At 45.0% G+C, this 25,994-nt stretch overlaps 1 protein-coding gene across 1 annotated transcript in view; it reads left to right on the forward strand.

The window, feature by feature from the left end:
- LRIG1 (leucine rich repeats and immunoglobulin like domains 1) overlaps positions 1-25,994 on the forward strand; it is a 97,528-nt gene that overhangs the window by 29,585 nt on the left and 41,949 nt on the right. Inside the window, exons 2-3 of the mRNA XM_065642303.1 lie at positions 6,731-6,802; positions 11,723-11,797. Coding sequence (XP_065498375.1) covers positions 6,731-6,802; positions 11,723-11,797 — 147 coding nt within the window. The remainder of the gene's footprint in view (positions 1-6,730; positions 6,803-11,722; positions 11,798-25,994) is intronic.

The following is a 25,994-nucleotide window of genomic DNA, read 5'->3' on the forward strand; positions in this document are numbered from 1 at the left end:
TTTTTTACATTAATGACTGTGTGCATCTGCTGGAATTGGCGTGGTATTGATTCTTTGGTTATCATGCTACAGGAATTTCCTTTAGATGGTATTGTTGGTCATGGCTGACAGTGATTCATGGTGCAGATTTCTGGGTGTCTGGATGACCTCTCAAAGTTTGTCTTCACTGTCAAATTAGCTCATATTATGGTTTGAGGGTTGCCCTTAAGTTGACTCCCATCTGCACATAAAGCCCCTTATATGATCAGGCCATTAACCCAAGCTAATATGATGCTGCTTCTGCTAATTTGAGCTAGGACATAAGTAAAGCCTGACTGAGCACATTCGCTTAGCTGCTAACAGAACCTCTCAGTGATGGGGCATAGCTTCACCCACACAAGTGCTGCTTGTCCTTCCCGAGTCCTGTTCTTCTCCTCGAACCACTTACATTAGCAAGCTGGGACACTCGCCTTTCTGGTGCCCTGTGTTTTGTTACTCATACCTCCTTTTAGGAGATAAATCTTGCTGACGCTTGGTGTGGGACGTTTTTGTGTCCCTTCTCTTGTAAGCTGGCACAGGCAGGCAGAGTTCCCCGGAGTTGCACTGCAGAAGAAATCATGAGGCTCAGCTTATTGCAGCCAGGGGTGCCCCAAAAATGTGAGTATCCCAGAGGCTGCACAGCCCAGTCAGCCCAGGTGTTGCTCAGCTCATGCTTGAGGCTGGGTGAACAGCAAGATGAAGCGCAAGTGCAAAGCCCTTCAGTGCATCCTTCAGCAAAGATGTATTTCTGTTCTTCATCCTTCCTGACTGTTATGCTTAGTTTGGGAGCAGTGGAATAGAGGTGATGAGGGAGCTGAGGGGTGCAAGAATCTGTGTTTTTTCTATCAGTTTAGCTGGTGGATTCAGACCCAGCAATGGTGGTGATGAGTTGGGTGAGTGATTTTTTTTCCCCCAAGTTCAGGCTCTGGCTTCTGGCAGTGCATCAGCCACTTCAAAGAAAGAAATCCTCCACAAGGTAAATAAGGACTGCATGTTGTCTTTGTGAAAGCTCCTTCTGACTCTCATCTCTGTGGTGGCTTATGCAATTCCATTTAGCTGCCATTTGTTTTAGGGAGAACTGAAAAAAATCCCATTTAAGGGAAGGTGTTGCCATGCATGCAGCTGTGGGTGGCTGGCACCGGCTGCAGTAGCTGTTTGGCTCAGTTTCCCTCAAGGGAGTAGATTTGAGACTTGTCTTCTGCACAAGGAAAACAACATGGACTAAAGCCACTTCTTTCTGTCCTTACGGTCCACGCAACCACCTGAATCCTGGCAGTCTCTTTGATTGCTTTGTGCTTTAGTGTTAAGCCTCATATTTCACTGCTTATGAGGACTCTGCCATCTCTCTGGGAGCTCACAAGCTTGTTTAAAAGAGAAATTCAAGTGTGTTTTCTTCCCTGCACAGCTGTGTACTTTTAACATGGGCAATGTGTTCCCTCTCTAGTTCCCTTGGCCTCCATCCCCAAGTTAATTCAGCTGCAGCCGTGCTTTTCATACCCAATCGAGTGTGCACGGGGCCTCCATTCCAGTGCTGTAAAGCCTTTTACAAACATGTGGGAAGAGGATGGTGCCTATTCATTAAGCTGCGGACTAGTCAGCTATCTTTCGACAGATTAGCCAGAGGAATTTCTGTTGCAGGGTTCGATTGTTCTGGGCCCTCGGCTTCCTTTTGTGCAGGAGCAATGAAAAGTTGTGTTATGACAATGGTTGACAAAGTGTTTACTGAAAGCCACAGTTAGCAGTGGCAGAACTTTGAGCCATCCTCCTTTTCTCAAGTGCCTGTCATCAAAAGGTGCAGGAACGCTTTTGACATAATCTTCCATACTGACAGATAAATGGTTTTCATGTAAGGGTCAGAAACTTTCACCTTGCTGAACAGAATTCAGCCATCATCATGGTGAACAGAGACCAGGAGCTGCATATGTCTCTCCTCCTTTGTCTGGGGAGCCAGCCAGGCACCTCTCTTTCCAAAAGAGAAGTGGCTTTTCTCTACACTGGCCAAGTCCCCAGGCAGAGCCAAAACTTCTCCATGAACTCCCTGTCTACCCCACACCTTGCCGAGGGAGGCAGGATTGGCATCTCATGGTTCACTGAGCTGACTGATCCCCTTGCTGGCAAGCGGGACTCTTTATGTGACAGCATTATTACTTTCGGGAGGTGGTTTCAAGGCAGGCTGGGTACCTGGTTATATTTAACAAGGGTTTCCTTTCAGGCTCTGCAATGTTCAGTGATCCACAGTGCCATCATCTCAATGCTAACTAAAGGCAAACACTGTTTTCTTACTTAGAGACTGGAATAGATGAATAGACAGAACAGGGCCCTTCCCATATTGATTTAATATGTTCTCAGTTCCCAATCATGTGCATCTTAGTGACAGGAAGGGAAAAACCCTGCATTGTTGGATTAGCCAATACAAGGAAGACTTGAAGTGTGCAATGGATAAATAATGTGCAGAGCACTTCTCATGCCATCAAGTTAAAATACAGTTTAAAAAAAAAAAATTCCAAGCCTCAGTTGAGGTTCTATTTAGCAGAGAAAAAAAATGGGCCACTCCAGTTGATGGCTCTGCTTTCTCTTTGCTATCTGTAGAAGCTTCTGACCTTTGTAGGATGCTTCCCTGAATTAACAGCCCAGGCTCTTGTTGTCTAGGATTGATGTAGGATTGTCTGTTGAATTTTGTTTTCTTTCTGCAGTTGCCTTGGAGGGATCAAAATATCCTCCCATGAGTAACTCAACAGAAACGTGCCCATGCAGAGAAGCAGTCAGGATGCTGGGCGGGCTGTGTTCTGTGTGGGTATGCAGGATGCAGTCATGGATCTGTACGTGGGTGCAGGTGCTGGGCCGTGGGCTGACCACACACCAAAGACATGGTCTCCTGGAACTGGCATAAAACACTGGAGATGATGCACTATGACCTCCTCCTTTGGAGAGATGCCCACTGCCTGAGATAGCTCAGATGGTTTAGGGGAGCAGTGATTTGGGAAAGGATGGGGTTTTGATTTTGAGGGCTCTTTTTCTTTGAAGAAGATGTTTTACGATACTGTTGGCAGAAACATTTGCTCAGTGTGAGCCATTATACTGCTGCATGGCAGAGGCAGCACATCAGAACACGTCCTGTGCTATTGGAGAGCAGAAATGTGACTGTTTTCACTGATGGGACAGCTGTGCCCCCAAGATGGGCATTTCCAACAAGCTTGTATCGCTAGTCTGCTTGGCCTGAGAGGCCAAGCTGATGGGGACGTTGCAGCCCTTGCAGTGCTTTGTGTGCTGCCATACAGTTGGGACCCATGCTTTGTGGTGGGGGAGTGTTGTATGCACCCATGACCTCAAGTTTTGAGTTCCTCTCTTTATTTGCATTACTGGAGCCCAACCAAGACTGAGACCTCATTTCATCAGCATTGGGCAAACTGAGACAATACCTACCTCAATTTTATTTACAGTCTAAATAGACAGGACAGACAAAGGGTGGCTGTGGAAACAAAAGCTCTGGAGAGGTGATGTGACATGACCCGGTCACCCAGCAGGAGATTAAGAGAGCCAGGAATAGTTGGAAGTTTCCTGACTCCCAGTCCCAATGATCTATCTGTTGGAGCACGTTAATTCTTTCTCTCACTTGCATGCTGTGACCAGCATGCCAAGTACTGTCTAGTGAGGGGATCCGAGTTCTGGAAAACGCATCCTTTGATTACTAATGCTTCAGGCTAGAAATTTCTGGGCATTTTAATGTAGGTTAAAATATATCTCAGAAATTGAGTAAGCTGTTTGTTTTGCTGTATCTATTTAATTTCAAGTCTCCTGTTTATTCTGCACTGACTCTGTATTTCTAGCTTTCATTTCCCCACTGATTTTTGAATGGCGTAGTGTATGTTTGGTGAGGATACCTGGTGACGGGAGTGGGTAGTGTGGGGAGGACTGAAGACTTTGGGATGGGATAAGGTGGAGTTCCCCTGTATTTCTGCAGCAGCCATTGGAAAGTCTTTTCTGTGTGGAATAGGCGAAGTACGGTTGTGCTATCTGAAGGGCCAGCTACTTGTACAGTGGCTTTGTTCAAACTTCTTGAGTGGCAGCAGCAATAATCAGAAAGTTGCTTTAGATGATGATAAACTGTGGCCATAAAATCCTTTAATTTATTAAGACTTTTTTTTTTCCACTTGTGAACTTCTGAAGTTCACGTCAGCCCCAGTGCTTGAGCATTGGCTAAGCCAGGGATCTGTTCCCTTTGGCAAGTGTAGGAATGATCAGTTGGTGTCTGTGATTCTCAGTGCTTGATACATTACCTTGAAGAACTTCAAAGATTTGCAGCAATAGAAGATATAGAAATACATTAAACCAGATGGATTCATGCATGGTCACGGCCGTGGTTGTGTTTCCCCCTTACAGTTTGTCATTAGTATTTCTGTGTCAGCTTTATCTTTGTGTTGAGCCTATAGGACATTACCTGTTGTATTTTCTTGTTTTGCCTGTACATCAGGCAGGGACAAGCTCCAACCTGATTTTGCTGTGTGGTTTACAAAAAAAAAAAAAAAGTAATGTAATCTGTGGGCAAATTGCACTTTAATTCATAATTGTGCTATGAATATGGACTTGGCTTTCAAACGCGCTCTGAGTTTAAACTGCAGTTTGACTTTTATTTAGATAAATGCTTTTGAGTTCATCGTGAAATGGATATCTGCTGTAGGCTGGTATTGATTTAAAGGTCTCTTGAGTGTTTTAAAATACAGTAGGGGCTTACAGGACAACGTATTTTAAAACTAGATGCTTGGTTAGGTTTTATGCTCCTGTGTAGCTTCGGGTCTAGATTCTGTTAAGAGCCAGCCTGTGGTGATTTGTAGAGCCCTCTCTCGCAGCAGGTATTGGCAAAAAAATTGACCACTTCAGGCAAGATGCAGGGAACTGTCTCCAGAGCTGGCTATGTTGAAATTAGGGGGAACGATGTGTGTGTGAGAACTAGGGAGTGGTTCCCGTGTGCAGGGGAATGCTTTGAGGACTTCTCATAAATGCATTATAGGAGGGCAAGCGATCAATAATTGCTTTTTAGCTTGAAAGAGGTGTTTATCGCTTCCTGCTAATCGTGTGAAGTTGGTGAGCTTTGTAGTCTTTCAAGTCTTGGTATTTGTAAGGTTGCTGTCAGCCTAGATTTCTCTTTGAGCTGCCACCAAGTGCAGCGGGTTAGCAATTCAAACAGGAGGTCTCTGTACCCTTCTGGCGGCTGCCCGTCTTTGCGTCCCTCAGCTCTTGGGTTATGCAGCGTGGGTAAAAGTTCAGTAGGTGCCCTGGTGACTTAGGTCCTGTTTACCTGTTTGGGCTCCAGACCTGCTTGGGTTCTGTGGGCACAGCTATAGAACAAAGAAAACATACAAAAGAGGGAAGATTGGCCAGTTTTCTAGTCAGACTGGCTTGGTGGTTTGAATAAGTAGATGAATGTTTGAGGGCTTATCTAAAATCAGGCCATGAATCTTTTGGGTCATGTTCAGAGGTGCAGTAGGAGGGTGTAACCTCCCTGCAGAGGAGACAGGAGGGTTGAATTTTACCCAGGATAATATCCTAGAGCAGGGTGTGGAGCAGGGTGAAAATAAAGTAGGTCCCCCCTCACAATTTCCTTACAGCTTCTTGAGGTTGCTTTTCTTGCACCGCCCATCAATTTGCCTCTTCCCTCTTTAGATTACACACTCGCAGGAATATGCGAGCGCTGCATACATCATGTTAATTAGGCCATTTGTTAATTTCCGCATCATTAGTCACTTGGTCTTAATTGATCTGTGCTCTCCCAGTAAGTCCCCAGCTGCAGGTTTGACCTGTTGCGTGTGGTGTGCTGATAGTGCAAATCTAGGAGGGGAAACTTTGCTGTTGTGCCGTGTAGTGCTACAGCAGAGCATGCCAAGGGTCTTGCTTGTGGTGTTCAGAGTCGGTACTTTATTTGCATCATTCTTCTGTTTGCAGTCCCTCACAGTGCATTCCTTCCAGAATGTTCTGGCTCTGTTTCCAAATGGGAATGTCCTGGGAGGCAAGTCTGCTCTCTCAGCACAACTTATTTGCTATCCTTTCCCATCAGTGAAGTGCTATAATATGATCTGGATTTGAACTGTCAGGTAGCTGGAAAGTGTTGGTTGGGGTTGTTGAAGAGCAAAGTTTGTACTACTGTGTGGCCAGCTGAAAGCTGTAATCACACTAATTAAAAAAAACCTCAACATTTAGCAATATACTAATAACATCTTGTTAGAAAATGTAGAATATATGTCATGTTTAAGCATAGTGAGTGTATGTACTTATGTGTGGTTTTGCTTGTAGGTAATACGTGGTGATATATAAAAACACCCCCTGTGAATATAGCTATAAAATATTTAGCAGAAGGTTTGATTGTTTCAATTCAGATTTTAATTTGTCAGGAAATGACCTATTCATCTGTGATTAGTTTTGTGGTTGTGAATAACCAATAGAAGAATAATAAATGTAATTGTGTAATATAAAGACAAATTAAAACCACACTAATGCAAAAGAGGAAAAAGCTAGGGAGAGCTAGATGACATTTTGATCACAAAACTAAAGCAGCTCACTGATGTATTCAGCAGAAAGGTGCTGCTCTGCCATGTTTAAGTGCTCTTGTTAAAAACAAACCCATCCTCTCAGTACAATCCGGAATAAACAAGATGACTGTGTTTTGCGGAGCGTAGTAACTGCAGTATGCTGATCTCACTGTCTTTCATTTTAACAGAAACCTGAGCTACAACAAGTTGACGGAGATTGATCCTTCCGCCTTTGAAGGGCTGTCAAACCTTCAGGAAGTGTAAGTGTTCTTTCAAAGGTTTTAATTGTATTTTGCCAGGGCGGCTTGTGGGCTGGGAGGAAATTGTATATAGTTTCCTAAGACAGTATGTTCCTTTAGCTAACTTGAATGAGCAGATCCAACTTGGTGTGGAAGGGTTTTTTGTCTCCATATTGTACCTGTGCCGTGTTTTTGTGGTGTATGGTGTGTGTGTGTGTTGTTTTTTTTTTTTTTAAACTAATCAATTAGCGGAACACAACATTCCAACGAAAACAGCACAGCTGTTATTGGAAATCATTGGAGTTTGCCTCCCTCTGTCTTGTGCAGTGCTGTGAGGGAGCAGTTCAGCTGACACACCTGAATGTGCACACATTGCTCCTTGCTGAAAGGATAACCCCGGAGCAAGGCAGAACTGCCTGGATTGTGATACCTGATGCCAACCTAACCCAAATCTCCCAGGAAACAAAGGTGTAGTGTAGTGGGATAACAAAGCACTTAACTGTGTCTCCTCCTTTCTCAGACGTTTGTGCTCCTTTTGGAACTAGAACAAATTCTGTTTGAAGTCTGCTAGGAGAGGCTAAAACAGCAGAGCTGTCTTCTGCTTTGTTTGGGGAAGAGAAGGACCTGGTGAAGGTCTGAGCAGCTGTGCCAGGCTCCCTTTGCTGGTAAAAGCAGCCTTGTTTGGGGAATCGTGAGATTTTCTAGCTCCTAATCTGTGTAAATGCCCAGCAGTTACTCTCTCAGAGGAGCTCTGCTTGTCAGCTATTCACAGTGATTCCTGGAGCACTGATTTTTGGGTTTTGAAAAATGAAAGTGACTGAAATTGCAAGCGGTGGGTTGAGGTAATGAGCTGGCGTTTGAATGCTGAATCACTGGCATACTTGAGGTTTGGGCTCTGTTTGAAGAGCTACTGATGCCTCATGGGAAACTGAAAAAACATTTCCTTTCAGAAACAATACGGTGCTCTGTGTATATAATGCATTTTCTCTTGTCCTCTGTTTTTGTTAAGTGTTGGCTATGGGACTTGTGGAGGGGCCAGATCCTGTGATTCTTACAGGCAACCGGGTTTGCTGCAGTGGGAGTTCTACCTGACTAATGCTGGCAGGATTGGACTAATGTAGCATCTCTCCCCCTACCTGATTGCCTCTGGCTCCTCTGCTTACACTAATAGTAGGGACTTGCTAGGGATCATGATGAAGTGAGGAACATGCATCAGGAGGGACTATAGTGCTGTGCAATCAGTTCATCACAGTCATCCCAGAGAGCGGTCAGGGAGTGGAGAGAAAGTGATCCAGGTAAGCAAAATGCTGCCTACAGGATCTGTTTTCTCAACTTTTCTTTAAGCTGTGGAAAGCCTTAAATTGCTCTGTGCTTGAATAAGAGAATCACAGCCCTGATCCCTTGAGACTTTAGAATTATCCTAACATCGTTGTGGCTTAGCAATAGCTTTTATTTGTGGAAGCGCCTGAAGGCATGTGACTTTGGGGAGCGCGGAGCTGGGAAATGCGTGTGGCTCATGATTCCTTAGGCAGGGAGCTAGCTCCCTTGTGCGGAGTGCTGCACATGTCGAGAGCAGGACAAGCCCTGCGTGGAACTGTCAGCTGCTTAAAAAAAAAAAGCTGTCAGGGTTCAGGGGAGGTAAGTAATGCCACTCACAGAGTAATGGTGTAGATAAGAGCTGCTTGCTGTGTCAGGAAGGCAGGGTTAGGGAAAAGGGAGAGAGCAGAGGAGTGAGTAGGAGGGAAAGGGAGCAATCAGAAATAAGAGACTGGAAGGGAGGCAGAAGTCTGGAGCTGAGCCTGGAAGGCAGGCTCTGGAAAGTGTGAGGAAGAAGCTTATTAAAAGCCGTATCTACCAATCTTGGTTGCTTTTGAATAACAGCTAAACCACAGACCACTGAAATAAACTGCATTTCACAAAGAGAACCACATCTATACTGCTAGAGCATCTCCTTTTTGAGGGTTGGGTTTGTTTTTTTTTTTTTAAGCACTCTACAAACATTCATGAAATAAGCATCATGCTGTGGCATGTCTTGAGAGCAAGTCAGTGTTTTGCTGTGCACACTGTGCTGGGCAAACCAAGTCAGTGTCAGGGAAAGAGATTGCCCCAAATAATAGATGCATTGATAAGACCCAGAACCTCCCATGATGCTTCAAATGCTATGCCTGTGGTTCCCAAGCACTACAGATGAGGCTCAAAGCTCTTTGTGTGTCTCTATGTGAATAATCAATGTGATATATTGTAAAAAAACTTTGTTTTCCCTTAATTTTAAGAAAATCTCCGTGAACCTAAAGATTTAAACTTAATAGGTTATCTTGGATGCTCTGTTTGCTTTGCTAAGAGGGCAATAAAATAATAGCTGTATTTACCCTACATTTTTTCACTTTCCCTGGGTTTAGGCAGTTGTGTGGGTTTTTTTAAGAAGGTTTTTCACCTTGAAAGCTTTAAGTCTGTGTGGGATGAAATTTAGTAGCTCAAAGTGATATGAAACCCCATGATCCTACATGCTCTGAAATAAGTAGTTTTGTGGTGATGGATGCTCAGGTGGAAGGGGCTTGAGTGTGACATTGCTTTCCTCTTTCAGGACACCTGTGCTTTCTCTTGTCCCCTTTGGTGAGCCTTCTGGGGTTTATCCGTTCTTGTACTGTGGTTGAAAGGGTGGGATGGAGGGTGCTGCCGTGGGGTAGGCCCTTGGTCCTTCCTGGGGTTTCCTCAGGTCGTGTGGATCATGGGATCCATTAAAGTGGTGCTTGCACGGCTCTCAGGTTTTCCAAGCTCGCTTGTAACAGAGAACTAGTAACTGTGCTAAAATTCCTCTCCAAACAACTCACCTTTTATTTTCTAAAGTGCCTTTCACTGAAAGCTCTGGAGAGCTGTGCTATTTTTGAGCAGGCTCCATTTCAGCTTGACACCAGCCTGGCAACCGGACCGTAAATATTTTATATGGGTGGCCCCCCTCCTCCTCTGCCTTAGCATCCAGAGGCAGCAGGTTTGTGTTGTCAAAGGTGAGGGCTGGGGAGGAGAAAGGAGGCTGAAAGTTTTTAAATTTGTTGAGCCTGGCTCTTCTGTTTTGGGGATTTTTTTTTTTTTTTTTCTGTTATTTTTGTTTCCTTTACATGGGCGAAGGGCAAGATGAGAAGGAAGTCCCAGACAAATACCAAGTTTGGCTTTCTCCTCTTCATCAGCAACTGGTGCCTGAGAGCCAAGAGAGAAAATGAAGTGGGAGAAGCACTTCTGACTGACTGCAGACCTGACAGGAGGCTGATACGTGAAAATCACACTTATGTCAGAGGGGGGTTTGACCAGTTGTTGGATGCCAGTCTGTGTCAGAGCCGCTTAACCAGAGCTGACCCAGGCTAGTGGAGGGTGGGCCTAATTATCCTTCTCTCCTGTGCCTTTCAAAAAAGATGCTCAGTTGGATGTTAATGAAAACATGGCACGAATATAATAAGCATTTTAATGCACTTTCCAGCTTGCTTTGTACTTTTGAAAGCTCTAGACCTTGGTATAATACGAGCAGCAGTGAGCTTTTAGCTGCAAAGTGGAACTCCTTGCTGAATTGCAATGCATCTGGCTTTTTTTTTTTTTTTTCACCCTGTACATTTTAAGGTACGGGTATAATGTCAGAGGCAGAGCTGAGGCTCAGGAAGGCTTTTATCCCAGCAGTGCCTGGAACTCCTCATGAAATCAAATATCTTGCCTGCTCTCGGAGGAGTCAGAAGGAAGTTCTGGAATGGATGTATTGCTGCCCTCTCCCACCTGCCAAAAATAGTTTTAAATAGGAAAAAAAATAAAATAGGATTGCCCCAACTTGTGCCCGTGGCTAAGCACACCTCAGCTGTGCTGTGCTCCCCTGCCCGATGTGGGGTCCTCTGCTTCTCACACCTGAATTGTGATCTTTTTGAGATCTTGCAGAGCCCCTGCAGAAGGGGAACAGTTTAAAAGCAGCTGGTGGAGAGAGACCCAGCGAGGCTCTGCCTCAAGCAATGGCTGATGGAGGCGGCTGGGGGGTCCTGGGGAGCTGCCATGTGCTGCCTGGCTGGGCTTTAATTGCTTCAGCATGCAGTGGTGGGGGAGTGGGCAAGATGGCTAAGAAATTAGGTAATTTTCAAGCAGCCAGACAAGCGACTGTTAGAGTAATTAATTGACTAATTCACCATACAAACAGGGGCTCTTTAAACCAAGGAAGAGCCGGTCACATGGCGAGGATCTGTTTTCAGTCAGAAAAACACTTCAAACATTAGGCCATTGAGGGGGGGACGTTTCTGCACTGGCATTTCCAGAAGCGGGGCCCATCTGCAATTGCCATTAGCCCTGGGGGGCTGCATGGTGCTCCCTGGCTGGCTGGAGCAGGTCACCTGTTTTTGGTGGCATTACTGTGCTTAGCACCAGTTCTTCGTGTGTGGTGTTGCCTGCCCTTGCAGGATTTTCAGATCTTTGTCTGGCGCGGAGAGGAGGCCTAAGGCCGCCATTCCCCGCTGCCTTGGCACCCTGGCCTGGCATGGGGGGGCGAGTTGGGGCTGTCGCTTGGGAAGGGGGTTAAATTTGTTGTCCTGAGGCAGCAGGTGCAAACAGTCTTCTATCTCAGGCTCCACTCCCTGGTAACTCTGGAAATTGAGGCTGATAGAGGGCTGTGGCACAGCGCCTTCCTCAGTGGTGCTTGACTTTGCTTAAGGGAGTGGGTGGAAGGAGAAGAGCCTTGCTTTTATAAAGGTGATACTGTGGAACCAGTTATGGTGGCTGTCATTTATTAAGGGGTTGGGAGGATAAGGAGAGGCTATCAGAGAGAGACATCTCCCTTGAGATGGAGGCCCCCACCAGAATGTCAGCAATCCCAAAGAATTGTAGAGAGATGGATGAGGAAGCACCATGGCTGTCCCCTGCTCCCACATGCTTGGTTGTAGGCTGCTTGCTTCAACAACTAATTTCTGTTTCTTGCAGACGACTGAACAACAACGAGCTGACCACCATTCCCTCCCTGGGACCTGCTGCTTCCAGTGTCCGCTCCCTCCACCTGTAAGTCGCTGCTGCATCTTCTGGCTTTTCAGTTTCAGCTGTTGTTTGTGGGGTGGGTTTGGCTGCTATGGACCCAGAGTTTCCTGTGTGTCACACCTGCTTCTGCTGACGCTCCAGACTGCAGGCTTGTTGGCACCTTAATTAAGAAACGTCTTCTACAGTTGTGCAATTTGCACGATGGTAGGTTTAATTACTGTTGTGCTTATGATCAGTGGTAACTTATGTCAGTGAACTCTACAAGTGAGTTGCATGTTGAGTAAATTTTTTCCCCCTCATCGGCCTTTGGGTTTCAACAATTATGTCATACTTGTGCTATTAAAAGAGTATATAACTTTACCTTGTCTATATTGTGCCCTTTGTTTGTGTTATGTGTTTGTGTGTGGTGTTTTGGTTTGTGTTTGTGTGTGGTTTTTTTTTGTTTTTGTTTTTTTTTTCCCCGGCCCTGCTCTGATCACTTTTTTTCTTTTAAAGCCAGAGACTATGCACATCTTAATCTTTCAGGGAACTCATTCCAGACCTGGTTTTATGGTCTCTTTCAACTCTCTTTTTTTTTTTTTTTTTTTTTTTTTGAGAGTGCTTGGTGATTGCAAGGCTAGATCTGCAGAAGCTTTTGAAATTCCTGACTTTGGCAGTTTAGGTGCCTGCAGAAGTGTTGGACACCTGAGAGCACTTGTGTACCTGCCACCAAGGAACTTGGGCTGGGGATGCTGCTGAAGGGAATAAAGACATTATAATATCAGATATTCTTAGTATCTTAAGAGTATGGATTTCTAAAATTATTTTTGTATGTGTCTGCTTGTAATGCACACCAAGAAGGAATTTTGCTGAGGTATGCATGATACCTCCCAAGTTCCCAGGAAGGGGAAGTGGTTATAGTTGACACGGACTCCAGCAAAGCACTAGAGTTGAGCAGTTCAAGTGAAGGCTTCTAGTGTGTGTCCCTGCAGCGTACACCCACGGCAGGTGTCCACATTTGCCGTGGATTTGCTTCTTGTAGTGGAAAATGCCTGTGTCCATGCCACCAGGTGACTGGCCTCTCATGCCCAAAAGGTTCCAGCTTATGCCAAGACAACCTTGATCTCTTGACTAAAAGTAAATTCCTATTACTTAATTCAAGGACAGAATTGAGTGAAATGAACTGGCACCGTTCCTGCTTTTCCATTAGGCAGTGTTAAATATGCAAAGCAGAAGAACTCCCTTACTGTTTTAATTCAGTTTAGAGATTTTTAGCTTCTAATCAGTGTCCATATCTCACTCCTGGCGTGAAGTGAGTTTAGCTTTTGTTTGAGATATGGTGCCTTTGATCTGGTTCTTGGGTATACCATGTTCTGGCAGAGCTTACGAAAAGCAAAGTGCTCCTCCGCTGTCATCAGTGTTGGACCTAGCAAGTGTCTCTGTAAAATGCTTAAGTAACCACTTCACCTCCTGGGTGGAGGGGGCGGCTTGTGTCTCAGCAGTTATCAGACCTGTCAAATGTGTCACACGCAGTTGGTGTGAAACAATCTCGTTTGATTTCTGCCTCCTCCCGCAGACCCTCCCTGCTTGTGTGACCACATGTGAAGTCTGGATGTGTGATCTGGGGGCTGCTGGCTGCAGAGAGGGACGGTAACTCCCTCTGAGCAGCGTGTCCCTTGTTTAAGGCATGATCCACTGACACGAGAGGCCATCTGCCTGCCACTTGAACTCAGCTTACCCAGGGCGTTATGCACTTGGATTCAAAAAACTCCAGAAGTCTGATTTATGGGTCAAAAGCTTACATACAATTTACCATGCAGCATCTAGTTTTAGGTTCCCCCAAATCAGCTTTTCTTTCTCACAAAGTCTACAAATGATCTGAGTTTCACAAGCTCTTGTTATTTTTGCTATTAATTTAGCAATTGGCAAAGGATCAAATTGCTAGAGCTTTGTGTTTGTGTTGTGTTTTTTTTTTTATTCCTGAAATGAAAGAAGCAGTTTGGAAAGGAGGAATAATGACTGGTGGAAGGCAGTAGATTTACAGCTCCTCTGAAATTTCAGAGTGGTGCAGAAGGAAGGGGAACGTACAAAGCCAAATGATAAAAGGATGGTATTCTAAACAGACCTGCTTAGTATCACTTTCCAGAAATCTGTATTGCTTTCCTCAGCTGCTACACATAAATAACTCTGATAGCAGGATTTGTAATGCTGCTGTCATACCTCTGCAAGAAGGATCTCTTTGTTTAGCTTGTTTCAAAGAATGCCACTTCCTCCACCCCGCATTTCCTTTTTATTTTTATCAGAGGTAAAAATAATCTGAAAGATGTTTTAAAGTACCTGCTTTAATCGATGTTGCTGACTAACTCACATTGAAAGGCCCTGGATATTGATGTAGGTGGGGATGTGGTGCAAGGGCCACCTACGAGGTCACATAGGAAGGAGGCGATCAACTCCACGCCTCAAGACTGCCTCCGATAAAAAAGAAAGAAGGGTAATTGTGGTAGGCAATTCCCTTCTGAGAGGGACAGAGGGCCCAATATGCAGAGCTGACCCTCAGCATCGGGAAGTTTGTAGCCTACCTGGAGCTCGGATAAGGGACATCGCCAGGGCGCTCCCCAAACTGGTGCGCCCAACGGACTACTACCCCCTACTGATCTTCCAGACAGATGGGGAGGAAGTGGCATCCCGTAGTCTGAGGGAAATGAAGAAAGACTTCAAGGCCTTGGGACGAATGGTGAAAGAGTCTGGGGCTCAAGTTATCTTTTCATCCCTCTTTCCATTTTTGGGTGATGATGTGGGACAGAATAGAAAAATTAAGTCCGTACATGATTGGCTTTGGGACTGGTGCTACAGGCAGGGCTTTGGGTTCTTTGATAACAGCTGGTTTTATAAGACACCAGTCCGGTCAGTGATATGTGGGAAAGGTTTATCCCACAGGGGTAAAAGGATGCTGGGACAGGAATTAGCAGGGCTCATTTGGAGGGCTTTAAACTAGATTTGAAGGGGGATGGGGTTGTAGCTGGGCTTGCATCAGTGGGGCAGCATGCTGGAATCCATAAAGACCGGGAGGCCCCTCAGGCCCCTAGGGTGAAATCGGTGTACTCGGCTCGCTCCCTGAAATGCCTGTACACCAATGCGCGCAGCATGGGGAATAAGCAGGAGGAGTTAAAAACCTGCGTTTGGTCAGGAGATTGATCTGGTGGCATTAACAGAGACATGGTGGGACAGCTCACATGACTGGAATGTGGTCATGGGTGGCTATGTCCTTTTCAGGAAAGACAGGCCAGCTAAGTGTGGTGGTGGAGTTGCTCTTTACGTGAGAGAGCAACTACAATGTATAGAGTACTGCCCAGGTGCGGTTGAGGAGCAAGTTGAGAGTCTGTGGGTGAGAATTAAGGGGCAGGCTGGCAGGGGTGACACTGTTGTGAGAGTCTATTACAGGCCACCAGATCAGAGTGAGGATGTTGATGAGGCCTTCTACGGGCAGCTGAGCGCGGCCTCACAGTCGCAGGCTCTGGTTGTTATGGGGGATTTTAACTACCCTGATGTTTGCTGGAAGGACTACTCAGCCAGCCAGCCTCAGTCTAAGAGGTTCCTCCAGTGCATTGACGATAACTTTCTGATGCAAATGGTGGAGGAGCCGACTAGGAGAGGTGCGCTGCTGGATCTCGTCCTCGCTAACAAGGAGGGTCTGGTTGAAGCAGTAAAGGTGGGGGGCTGCCTTGGTTGCAGCGACCATGAGATGGTGGAGTTCAGAATCTCCTGTGGTGGGAGCAGAATACCGAGCAGAATTGCAACCCCGGACTTCAGCAGGGCTGACTTTGGCCTTTTCAAACAATTGCTGGAGGAAATCCCGTGGGCAAGGCTGCTTGAAGGTAAAGGGGCCCAAGATAGTTGGTTAACATTCAGGGACTGCTTCTACCAAGCTCAAGATCAGAGCAACCCGACACGCAGGAAGTCAAGGAGGGGAGCCAGGAGACCTGCGTGGTTAAACAGGGAACTGCTGGGCAAACTCAAGTGGAAGAGGGGGGTTTACAAATCATGGAAGGAGAAGCTGGCCATTTGGGAAGAATATAAGGCTGTTGTCAGAGGATGTAGGGAGGCAGCTAGGAAAGCTAAGGCCTCCTTAGAGTTAAACCTGGCGAGAGGGGTCAAGGACAACAGGAAGAGCTTCTTCAAATACATGTCAGATAAAACTAACACCAGAGGCAATGTAGGCCCACTGATGAACGGGGTGGGTGCCCTGGTGACAGAAGATAACAGAGAAGGCAGAGTTACTGAATGCCTTCTTTGTCTCTGTCTACTCTGCTGGAGGCTGTCCTGAGGAGCCCCGTACCCCTGAGGCCGCAGAGGAAGGCAGGGCAATGGAGGAGTTTGTCTTAGTTGATGAGGACTGGGTTAGGGACCAGTTAAGCAATCTGGACATGCATAAATCCATGGGTCGAGATGGGATGCACCTGCGGGTGCTGAGGGAGGTGGCTGAAGTCATTGCTGGACCGCTCTCCATCATCTTTGCCAAGTCTTGGGAAATGGGAGAGGTGCCTGAGGACTGGAGGAAAGCAAATGTCACTCCGGTCTTCAAAAAGGGCAAGAAGGAGGACCTGGGCAACTATAGACCGGTCAGCCTCACCTCCATCCCTGGGAAAGTGATGGAACACCTTATCCTTGGTGCCATCTTAAGACATATCAAGGATAAGAGGGTCATCAGGGACAGTCAACATGGCTTCACCAAGGGGAAGTCGTGTTTGACCAACCTCATAGCCTTTTATGAAGACGTAACAAGGTGGATTGACGATGGCAGAGCAGTGGATGTGGTCTGCCTTGACTTCAGCAAAGCATTTGACACTGTCTCCCACAGCATCCTCACGGCAAAACTGAGGAAGTGTGGACTGGATGATCGGGTAGTGAGGTGGACTGCAAACTGGCTGAAGGAGAGAAGCCAGAGAGTCATGGTCAATGGGGTGGAGTCTGGTTGGAGGCCTGTATCTAGTGGAGTGCCTCAAGGGTCAGTTCTGGGACCAATACTATTCAATATACTCATCAATGACTTGGATGAGGGAATTGAGTGTACTATCAGCAAGTTTGCTGATGACACCAAGCTGGGAGGAGTGGCTGACACGCCAGAGGGCTGTGCTGCCATCCAGCGAGATCTGGACAGGCTAGAGAGTTGGGCGGGGAAAAATTTAATGAAATATAACAAGGGTAAATGTAGAGTCTTGCATCTGGGCAGGAACAACCCCAGGTTCCAGTATAGGTTGGGGAATGACCTATTAGAGAGCAGTGTAGGGGAAAGGGACCTTGGGGTCCTGGTGGACAGCAGTATGATGACCATGAGCCAGCACTGGGCCCTTGTGGCCAAGAAGGCCAATGGCATCCTGGGGTGTATTAGAAGGGGGGTGGTTAGTAGGTGTAGAGAGGTTCTCCTTCCCCTCTACTCTGCCCTGGTGAGACCTCATCTGGAATATTGTGTCCAGTTCTGGGCCCCTCAGTTCAAGAAGGATAGGGAACTGCTTGAGAGAGTCCAGCGCAGGGCCACAAAGATGATGAAGGGAGTGGAGCATCTCCCTTATGAGGAAAGGCTGAGGGAGCTGGGTCTCTTTAGCTTGGAGAAGAGGAGACTGAGGGGTGACCTCATCAATGTTTATAAGTATATAAAGGGTGGGTGTCACGAGGATGGAGCCAGGCTCTTCTTGGTGATGACCAACAGTAAGACGAGGGGTAATGGGTTCAAGCTGGAACACAAGAGGTTCCACTTAAATTTGAGAAGTCTCAGTGAGGGTGATGAAACACTAGAACAGGCTGCCCAGGGAGGTTGTGGATTCTCCTTCTCTGGAGACATTCAAAACCCGCCTGGACGCCTTCCTGTGTAACCTCACCTAGGTGTTCCTGCCCTGGCAGGGGGATTGGACTAGATGATCTTTCGAGGTCACTTCCAATCCCTAACATTCTGTGATTCTGTGAAATGATTTGCTGAGGAAGTCAGGCTTTCTCCAGCCTTGGAATTCTTTAAATCAGTTGGATGGCTTCCGAAAAGATGGTCCTTTAGTTCAACTCCAGGTTAATGGGCTTGATACACAAATTGTTTGGTAAAGTTCTTTGGCCTTGTGTGATGTAAGGAATTGGATTATATGGTCATACTGGTTTCTTCTGGCCTTCGAACCTGTGAAGTAATAATTGGGGAGGCTGCCAAACCAAACCCAGGGTGAAGACTCATAATGAAGACTGTGCACTGAGAAACTGGTTTATGTTTAAGTATATAGTGTTGCAGTGTATTCTTACTGCTAAAGAAAAACAAATACATTTCCTTTTTTTTTTTTCAGTGTTTAGAAATGTGTGAAGTGTGTTTACCTCACAAACCTCTGAAGTAGGTTTTGTATATTGCATGTGGTTAAGTATTTCTAAAGGGCTGTTGAATGTATTATAAAAGCAAGGGTTGTATATGTGTCACTCTAAACAGCTCTTTTGACCTAGTTACTTCATCTCCTACTCTTCCTGAATTGGGGAAGAGACTTTTTCTCCTTTTGGTGCTGGGAGAAAGAAATCTGCCATGCTGCAAAGCTCAGATTTTCTATAAAGGATTTTTAATGAGCTTGATTGCTTTGCATTCCCTATTTCTGGGTTTCCCATAACTGTCTCCATCACCCAAAACTTGCTTGACCCCACATGCATGTGGACCGGGGGCCGGTCATGTATGTGTAAGCATGTGGGAATCTATTGGAGAGAGAATTCTCAAGGCTTTCTGCAAATCTTTGGATATTTCAAGCTGCAGATGGATGCAAGCATAACATAAGTATCAAACATTCTGTGCCCTAATACACTGCCGTGAAGTTTAGTTCAGTTTAATTATTCCTTGAAGAGTCAGTTTGTTTGCCTTGCACGTTGAAAATACTGCCAAAGTCATTCATCTTGACAAGAGCAAACATAAGGGACTTGATAAGGCTTTTAATAGAACAGAAGGGAAAAATAATCTATGTACCGGTTACCAAATAAAGACAGACATTAAATGCAAACATATGTTAATGCAAACAAAAGCCAGGAAATTCAGCTGGGAGGGGGAGAGTCTGAATCTGGACTCATTCCGAAATTACATTGGAGGAACTGAGAGGAGAATCTTGCCTGAAATTCTCACAGCATTTGTAATTTAGCTACAGTTCCTAGATGTGGACATTTGGGAGTTGATGGCAGGATGTTTTCACTGACATGCTGTTGGCTGAGGATTTCCCTTCCCAATGTTCTGCTGCAACTCAAGCGTGTTAACTCTGTAGGTTCTCAAACTCTGTTACCTGGGCTGGTGGAGAAGTGGAGAGTGGAAGAAACCATTTACTTGCAGCAGAACTGAGTCTGTTTATGTCCAGCTTCCTCACTGACTTGTGTGGAGAGGCTCCAGGGTGGCCAGGCTGATTCAGTCAGCACCACTGATGCAGGGACACGAACACAGGCTGTTACACAGCTGTAAGGCTCAGCTTGCTGACCAGACCTCTGCAGCAAGTGTGGTAAACAGAGCACGCTGTGTTGTATTCTTAGCTGGATGGGAATTAAGGAAGTTAACAGATCAAACACTTAAAAATCACTTTCATTTCTTTCACTAAGTCTGTCTTTCACTACTTTTAAGCCCCCAACCATTTAGGAATAAAGGGGATAGTGACCTGTGGCAGTCAGCTGTATGTTAGCAACAGTCAAAGCTGTCTGAGATGCTTTGGCCCCATGTTCTTGCTCTTAATAAACACAGATAACAAGGAAATCAGAATAGGGGTTTTTGGAGCAAAAGAGTGTGAAATAGGATTAGCTGATTCACAGAGGATGCAGTGACATTCTGCAGTGTATTTACTGAGGAAAGCGAAATCAATAGGACTACTCTGCTGCCAAACTGAGCATAAAAGTCTCTTGAAGAAAATCAATCTTCTTTACGGGCTCATTAATGTAAAGATCAATTCACATTAAACTGTAATTAAACAGAGAGGGCTAGTAGGAGGAGGGTAAGTGATCTACTGTGCCACAGGCAAAATATATCATGTAAAATTTGAAAACTGAATACACAGGGAATTGGAAACGAGGAGCAGCAGGAAACTTGTTAAGTCCGGTGGAAAGGGCTGGTGAGCTGAGATGCCGATTGGGGCAGCATGGCCCTTATGAAGTCTCTGAGGGTACTCTCTGGTATTTCATCCAGCTGTCTTGGGCAAGACAGGTCAAAAACTGCAGCCAGTAATTTCTATATCGGGAGTAATATTTCCATTCAAGTTGCATGGTTTCTTGGAGAACTTTTTCTCTGAAGTGTCGGGGATTTCAGTATAATTCTGGTTAAATTAGTTACGTTGTTAATAATGTGACCTTTGTTGTTTGTCTGACTTTGGCTTTAATTTTCGTTGTATATCATTAGACCTCTGTGCTGGATTAGAGTTGATTGGTCTTGGAGATCCCTAATGTGGCAAAATTGGGATCATACTGTTGATCTCTTCCTAGAGCTGTTGCCTCATGCTTTCTTAGGCAACGCTTGGGAAAGCAACTGTTAGCAACTATTACTTCAGTGCTGTTTGCACCGCTTCACTGATGGTGTCAGAACCTCTTTCTGAAGACCCATGTGGACCATTAGGTTATTTGCTTTCACCCAAGACAAACGTTTCTTGCTGTTAGCTAAAACTTTCAGCCAGCTTTTCCCAGGAGCCGGAATGGTGATGTTGAAATGTGTGCCTCCAGTTTGTCTTCCTTTTCAAGTTCAGATGGTGAGGACCCAGCTGAGTATCCAGAAAACTGCAGCATCAGTTCCTGCCCATGGCAGTCTCCCTTGTAGAAGAAAGAGCTCAAAGCCTGAGCTGGTCTCTACACGAGGTGTGAGCTCACTTCATGTTCCTGACTAGGCCAGAGTATAAACCTCTGCGTAGGCGGTGTTGATAGTTGGGAAGTTTGGGCTTAAATGAAGAATTGAGGTCTGAACTAACACGATGGTATAGATGTGGCCTTGGAGGCCATTTGTGGCCTGGGATCCAGCTGTGCTAATTGCTGTACAAACAAAACAACTGCCTCGACCCCCAAGAGACTTAGTCTGCAAGTCATCTTTGCTGGAGTTAAAAAAAGGATGATCTAACAATTAGAAATAAGGAGAATACTCTGTTAATTCCATCTGGGTCACAGCAAGCGCTTTTGCACTCATAAGCACAAAATCCAGATGACTCAGTTGCAGCCGTGTGCGGGGTTTGGGTGAAGTCAGGCTCTGCTTGTGTGCAGGACGTGTCTTTGGCAGCTCAGAAAACCACACTGCCTGCCATGCTGCATAACCGCTTGCACAAAGAAAACTTTCTCTGGTAAGTAAGGCAAAGTGGTAAAATGCAGGTGTAGATGCACCAGTGGGAGCAGACTCAGCCCCCGCTTGCATCAGTTCTTATGTGGTGTAATGTCTACAGGAACCAATCCTCTAGTGTTTACTCAGGCAATTCCCCTCAGAGGCTGGGGAGTTGCTTTCTGAGGATTTGGTCCATGCTACAGGCTACACTAGTCAGCTTCTATTTTTTTAATGTGAACATATTGATGTGGAAAAGTGAATAAAAAGATTGCTGGCAGTTGGGTGGTTCAGTATGCAAGCAATCTACAGGCATAAGATATTCTTAAAGCCAACTCTCCTGTTTGTTTTGTTCAGAGTTCATAGTAAAGCTCTGGTGTGTAAAGTCTGCTAGTTTTTGAGGCCAAAGACTGCAAGAACCTTTCCCAGTGGAGGAAATTCTCGTTAATCATGTGCTCCCAAGCACCAGAAGGGACGTTGTTTTGACTTCTTGTTCGGGCTGTTGGAACTGTTCTAATCACTTGCATGTCCTCTACGAGCTTTCAGATATAATGTGAGTGCATGGAAATGGCAAAGGATCTGAGGCTATTCCAGGGGAGCTGAGTAATCGTTTATTCTAGAAAAGCAGCAGCAGTGAAGCACATAGTCCTCAGACCCAATAACATCAAAAAGCAATCTGGGCACATATAGAGCAGTGTAAAACTGGCTAGAGGAAAAAGATGGTGCATGTTGATGGTAGGTCATGGAATACCAGTTACTCCTTGAGGCTACTTTTTAATGTCTTTACTGGTGAGGATAACCATTTTGTGCAGCTGTGGCAGCTTCTTCTGGAAGTACAGAATTGCTTTGAGCTGAGCCAGGTCTGCTTTGACATCTGTGTGCTGCTTAGCAGGCCGTGCCAGTTTAGCGTTAGTTCTGAAGGAAGGAGAGGACACAAGGGTTTTTTTGGGGTGGAGCATGAGATTAGGAGTTGGAATACTGGACCGGTATCTTGTGTGTGTTCCACATATTCATTACACCCCAGGACCAAGTACCTTTGTGTTTGGATAGTCTTGCTCCCTCGGAGCTGCAGAGCAGGTGTTACCCCAGGGCAGATGTAACTCATGAATGTAAAGCATTTGCTGGTGCATTGTCCAGGGGCAGGTGCTTGTCATGTATAATGCACAAGATGGTTTCCAAGTTGTCCCTCTGCAGATCAAACCTAAGATTAGTTGTTAGGGTCATTTGCGACCATGATCTTTTGTTAAGGTCAGTATGAAAAATAGCCTCATATTCGAGCCTTAGAATAGCCCAAACTTACTACTATTAATATCTATGGTAGATTGACTGTCTCATTTAATGGCATATGGCAAATAAAGCACATCTCTACAAAAGCAATTCCTTTGTTAGTCTTCACAGGCTGAGCAGATTTCAAACATAAATAACTTGCTGAGTTGAAAGTTTTTTAGCATATTGGAGCTTCCTGCCTAAAAATTGCTAGTAATGGCAATTTAGTTTGCTCAGGGATGAGTAAAAGCAGAGTTGCAACAGCAGTAAAAGCAAGTTAAATTATTTTTGGGTAGAATTCTCTATCCATTTTTCTCTCTGAAAGCTTGGGTGATTCAGTTTTGTAACAAAATTGCACAAAATCAGGAAACTATCAGTATGTGTTAGTGTTTCTGTGCTTTGTTCCTATTGAGGTTGCCCAGTCAGTCCTCATTATCAGTTGTCAGTTTATCCCGGTTCTTAGACCAGAGGTGCTTGCTCAGAGCATCAAATAGATGCCTGGCAAGGAGTAAGAACAGAGGTGGGGGTAGAACTGTGATTTTTATTTTTTTGAAGTATGGTGCCGTAAAGCACTTTAAAAAAAATCTCTCCATTTTGTTTACCTTCAAGCATACTGGAAGGCTTGAGAACAGGCAGTGTCTTTTAGTTCCTCTGCATGCAACAAGGCTAAAACTGTTTCAGCAGAGGTGTTAAAAAAGAATCCTGTCCGTGTGGTTCAAAGCCCAGTGAGTAAAGCATCAGTTTTACCATTTACCTTCTGCTGCATATAATGCTTAGCACTTCCATCATTGCTTCCACTAGCATAATTAGAAATAGTGTGTAATTCAGAGTAAAGAAACACTAGTTTAAACAGTGTTCACTAAAATATGATCCTGCTATGTCTAGTTTGGAAAAGATTAGCAAAATAAATCTCTAGAAAGCTCATTTAACTGAACAAAAGCTGGCTATCTCCTGGATTTTGTTATTTTTAACCCATGTTAAATTCCCCAGTTAATTGCAGAGATGAACACTCGAGATAATGTCAAAAGTTATGATCTTATTCTTGCAAAATCAGCCCTGCTGGGGGTGTGTGGGGTGGAAAATGTGATCACTGGTTGAGGTAGATGAGAAAGTAATCAGTCAAACCTTTAGATGAAGTGATCACTTAAGAGGCCGCGCTCCCTTCCAAGTGTGCACATAACTCTTGCTTGTTAACAGGAATTCTGCGTGAATATTGATTGGGAGTAAGTGGTTGGGTGAGTACATGTTTTGCCTGTCAAACCATTTAATGTTCAATTGCACATCAGGGAAAAAAGCAAAAGGCAGCTGGAAAATGAAACAAGAACTCAGGGGCATATGAGTGAAGAGGCAACTGTTTTAGTGGTCAGATCTGAGCAGAGAAAAGCTGGGGAGAGGGGAAGAATTAGAATTGATTGCAAAAGAAAGAATCTATAAATGGCTTTTTTTAAAAAGGAAAAAACCAAAAAACCAAAAACGCTTGAAATATCTTTTCCTGTCCAATCTATATACTGCAGATCACATGCTGCATGGAAACAGTTGCCAAATGGAGGGGTAATTAACACAAACAACCAGGGAAAGCGATTGGATTTTCTGTAATTCTTCACTGGAAAAGGAATACATTTTGGTGGTCTTATTGAAAATGTGTTTGGTGGGTTTTTTGGGGTTGTGGGGGCTTTTTTTTGTGTGTGTGTGGTTTTTGTTTGTAGGGTTGTTTTTGTTTTGGTGTTTGGTGTGGTGTTTTTTTTTTTCAGATTATATTCTTGAGACAGCTGTTCTTTTTTTTTTTTTTTTTCAAAATAAGAGGAACTGAAGAAGTAAATGGTCTTATTAAAGAAGCCTGAAGAACTTATTGGCTAAGTGGTGGTAAACACCACTGATTTTACAAGATTTGCCCTAGGGAAGCTTCAACAGATAGTGTTTTATACCAGCCTGGCTTAACACAATAGCAGTTCTACTTCACAGCTCAAATTTTCCATTCCCTGGATCTTTTGACACCTTGTTCTGCAGTTTCCTGAAGCCATCCTTCATAATTCATGTGCTTTATTAATAGGCTGCCTTGACTTGTTAAGAAGAGCTATTTTCTTTGCTAACTTGACCATTGCTTTTCCACACCGGAGTTATTCCTTCTTGCAGGCTGAACAGTCTCAGCTGAGCAGGGCTCACCAAGCCTGCCCAGAGGCTGTCCCTGTTCTGGCCACCTTGCTGACAGGACAGATAAGCCCTTTCAACAGAGCACAAGTGTGTGTCGTGTTGGAACAGTCTAACCAGCCAGCCTATCTAGAGCTCTGAAGTGTTAACAGGAGTTTGACCAGTCAAAAATGTTTCTCCAACTGCTGCCTTCTTCAAGGGGCAAGTTTTTAGCAACTTCTGCTGCAAGTTCCATGAGATGTAGAGAATTTAGTCTGGAGACTAGACATATTCAAGCGTGTTGTCCTTTATTTACATTAGAATCAGGGTCACAGAGCTCTTGTGTGGTTCAATCTACCTGCTTTCATTGTGTTCCTGTCAAAGGTGGGAAAGCCCCTGTGTCACATCATGGTTTTCAGGCACAAACAGTGTGTGCTATCAAGAAGTCTGCTTGTAATTACAGTTTGGATTAATGTCCCAGCATCATGGGCAGAGTCATCACATTTGGTTTGCACTTAAAATTGCTTCTCTACTTGTGTATTTTCCCCTTCTCACTCCTGCAGAGAGACAAAAGCAAAACAAAGCCACCCACAAAACACATGCACTCACTAGGCTGTGGTGGATCTTCTATACTTTGATCATTTATTGCACAAAGAGAAACTAAAATCAGCATCAGGATTTAAGGATAAAAGTGCCTACATGCCTGGTGATCCTGGACCCTATTGGCTTTCAAATGAAAATGCTGCTCATGTTGATTAGAAGCACACAACTTGCCAGTGATGAAAATGAAAAGAAGCTGCTGTCCCTGCTCAGGAGTGGGACAGGGTAGTTGTTCCAGCCTCTGCTCTGGGCTATTTAAACGGACATCTGGGCTGGATCTGATGCCTAGTGTCTGTTCCTCCTCATCACAAACCTGACCTATCTCTGAGGGCAGTGATAAGGGTGTGTGGCATGGAGCGGCTCCTTGCGCTGAGTGCTGTGCAAGTGTGGGGCTGTGGAGAGCAGGAACTGTCAGAGCAGCAAACCAGCGGGGGTGAAGCTGGACTCTTTCTCAGCTTTGAGGACTGTCTTGTGCATTTAATTTGTGTTAGAAAATTGAGTTTGGCTGGCATGTATCAGCAGCAGAAGAAAGCCCTCAAGGTGAAAACATGAGGAAAAACCAATGGTGCAGCAAGAGTAGCAGACCAAAGATACAAGATGTAGAACATAAAAACACTGTCATCTGCCAGCAACTGAATGACTCTTTTCAAATACTGATGCAGCAGCCCTTCCTTTGAAGAGGCTCTGCTGAGCCCCATGACCCCTGATGAAGAGCCACGTTGTTTCCTGTGTTCTTGTATGAAAACTGCTATTTAACTTATATGACTTTCTTCCTTCTGTTCCCATAGGACAATTCTCTTCCTTAGAGTTCAGCACTCAGCAAGGCCTCTTCTCGCCTTTGCAGCCTTTCTCAGTGCTTTCTCCAGGCTGTGGTCAGGGAACGTGAGAAGATGGAGGGTGACAAGCAGTGGTTTGGATTGAGAGCTGGAGGAGACATGGGTGAAAGACTAGAATGGCTATGAGTGTTCACAAATG

This window comes from Caloenas nicobarica, chromosome 11 (genome assembly GCF_036013445.1).
Source record: "Caloenas nicobarica isolate bCalNic1 chromosome 11, bCalNic1.hap1, whole genome shotgun sequence".
In the NCBI taxonomy this organism is placed as follows: Eukaryota; Metazoa; Chordata; class Aves; order Columbiformes; family Columbidae; genus Caloenas; species Caloenas nicobarica.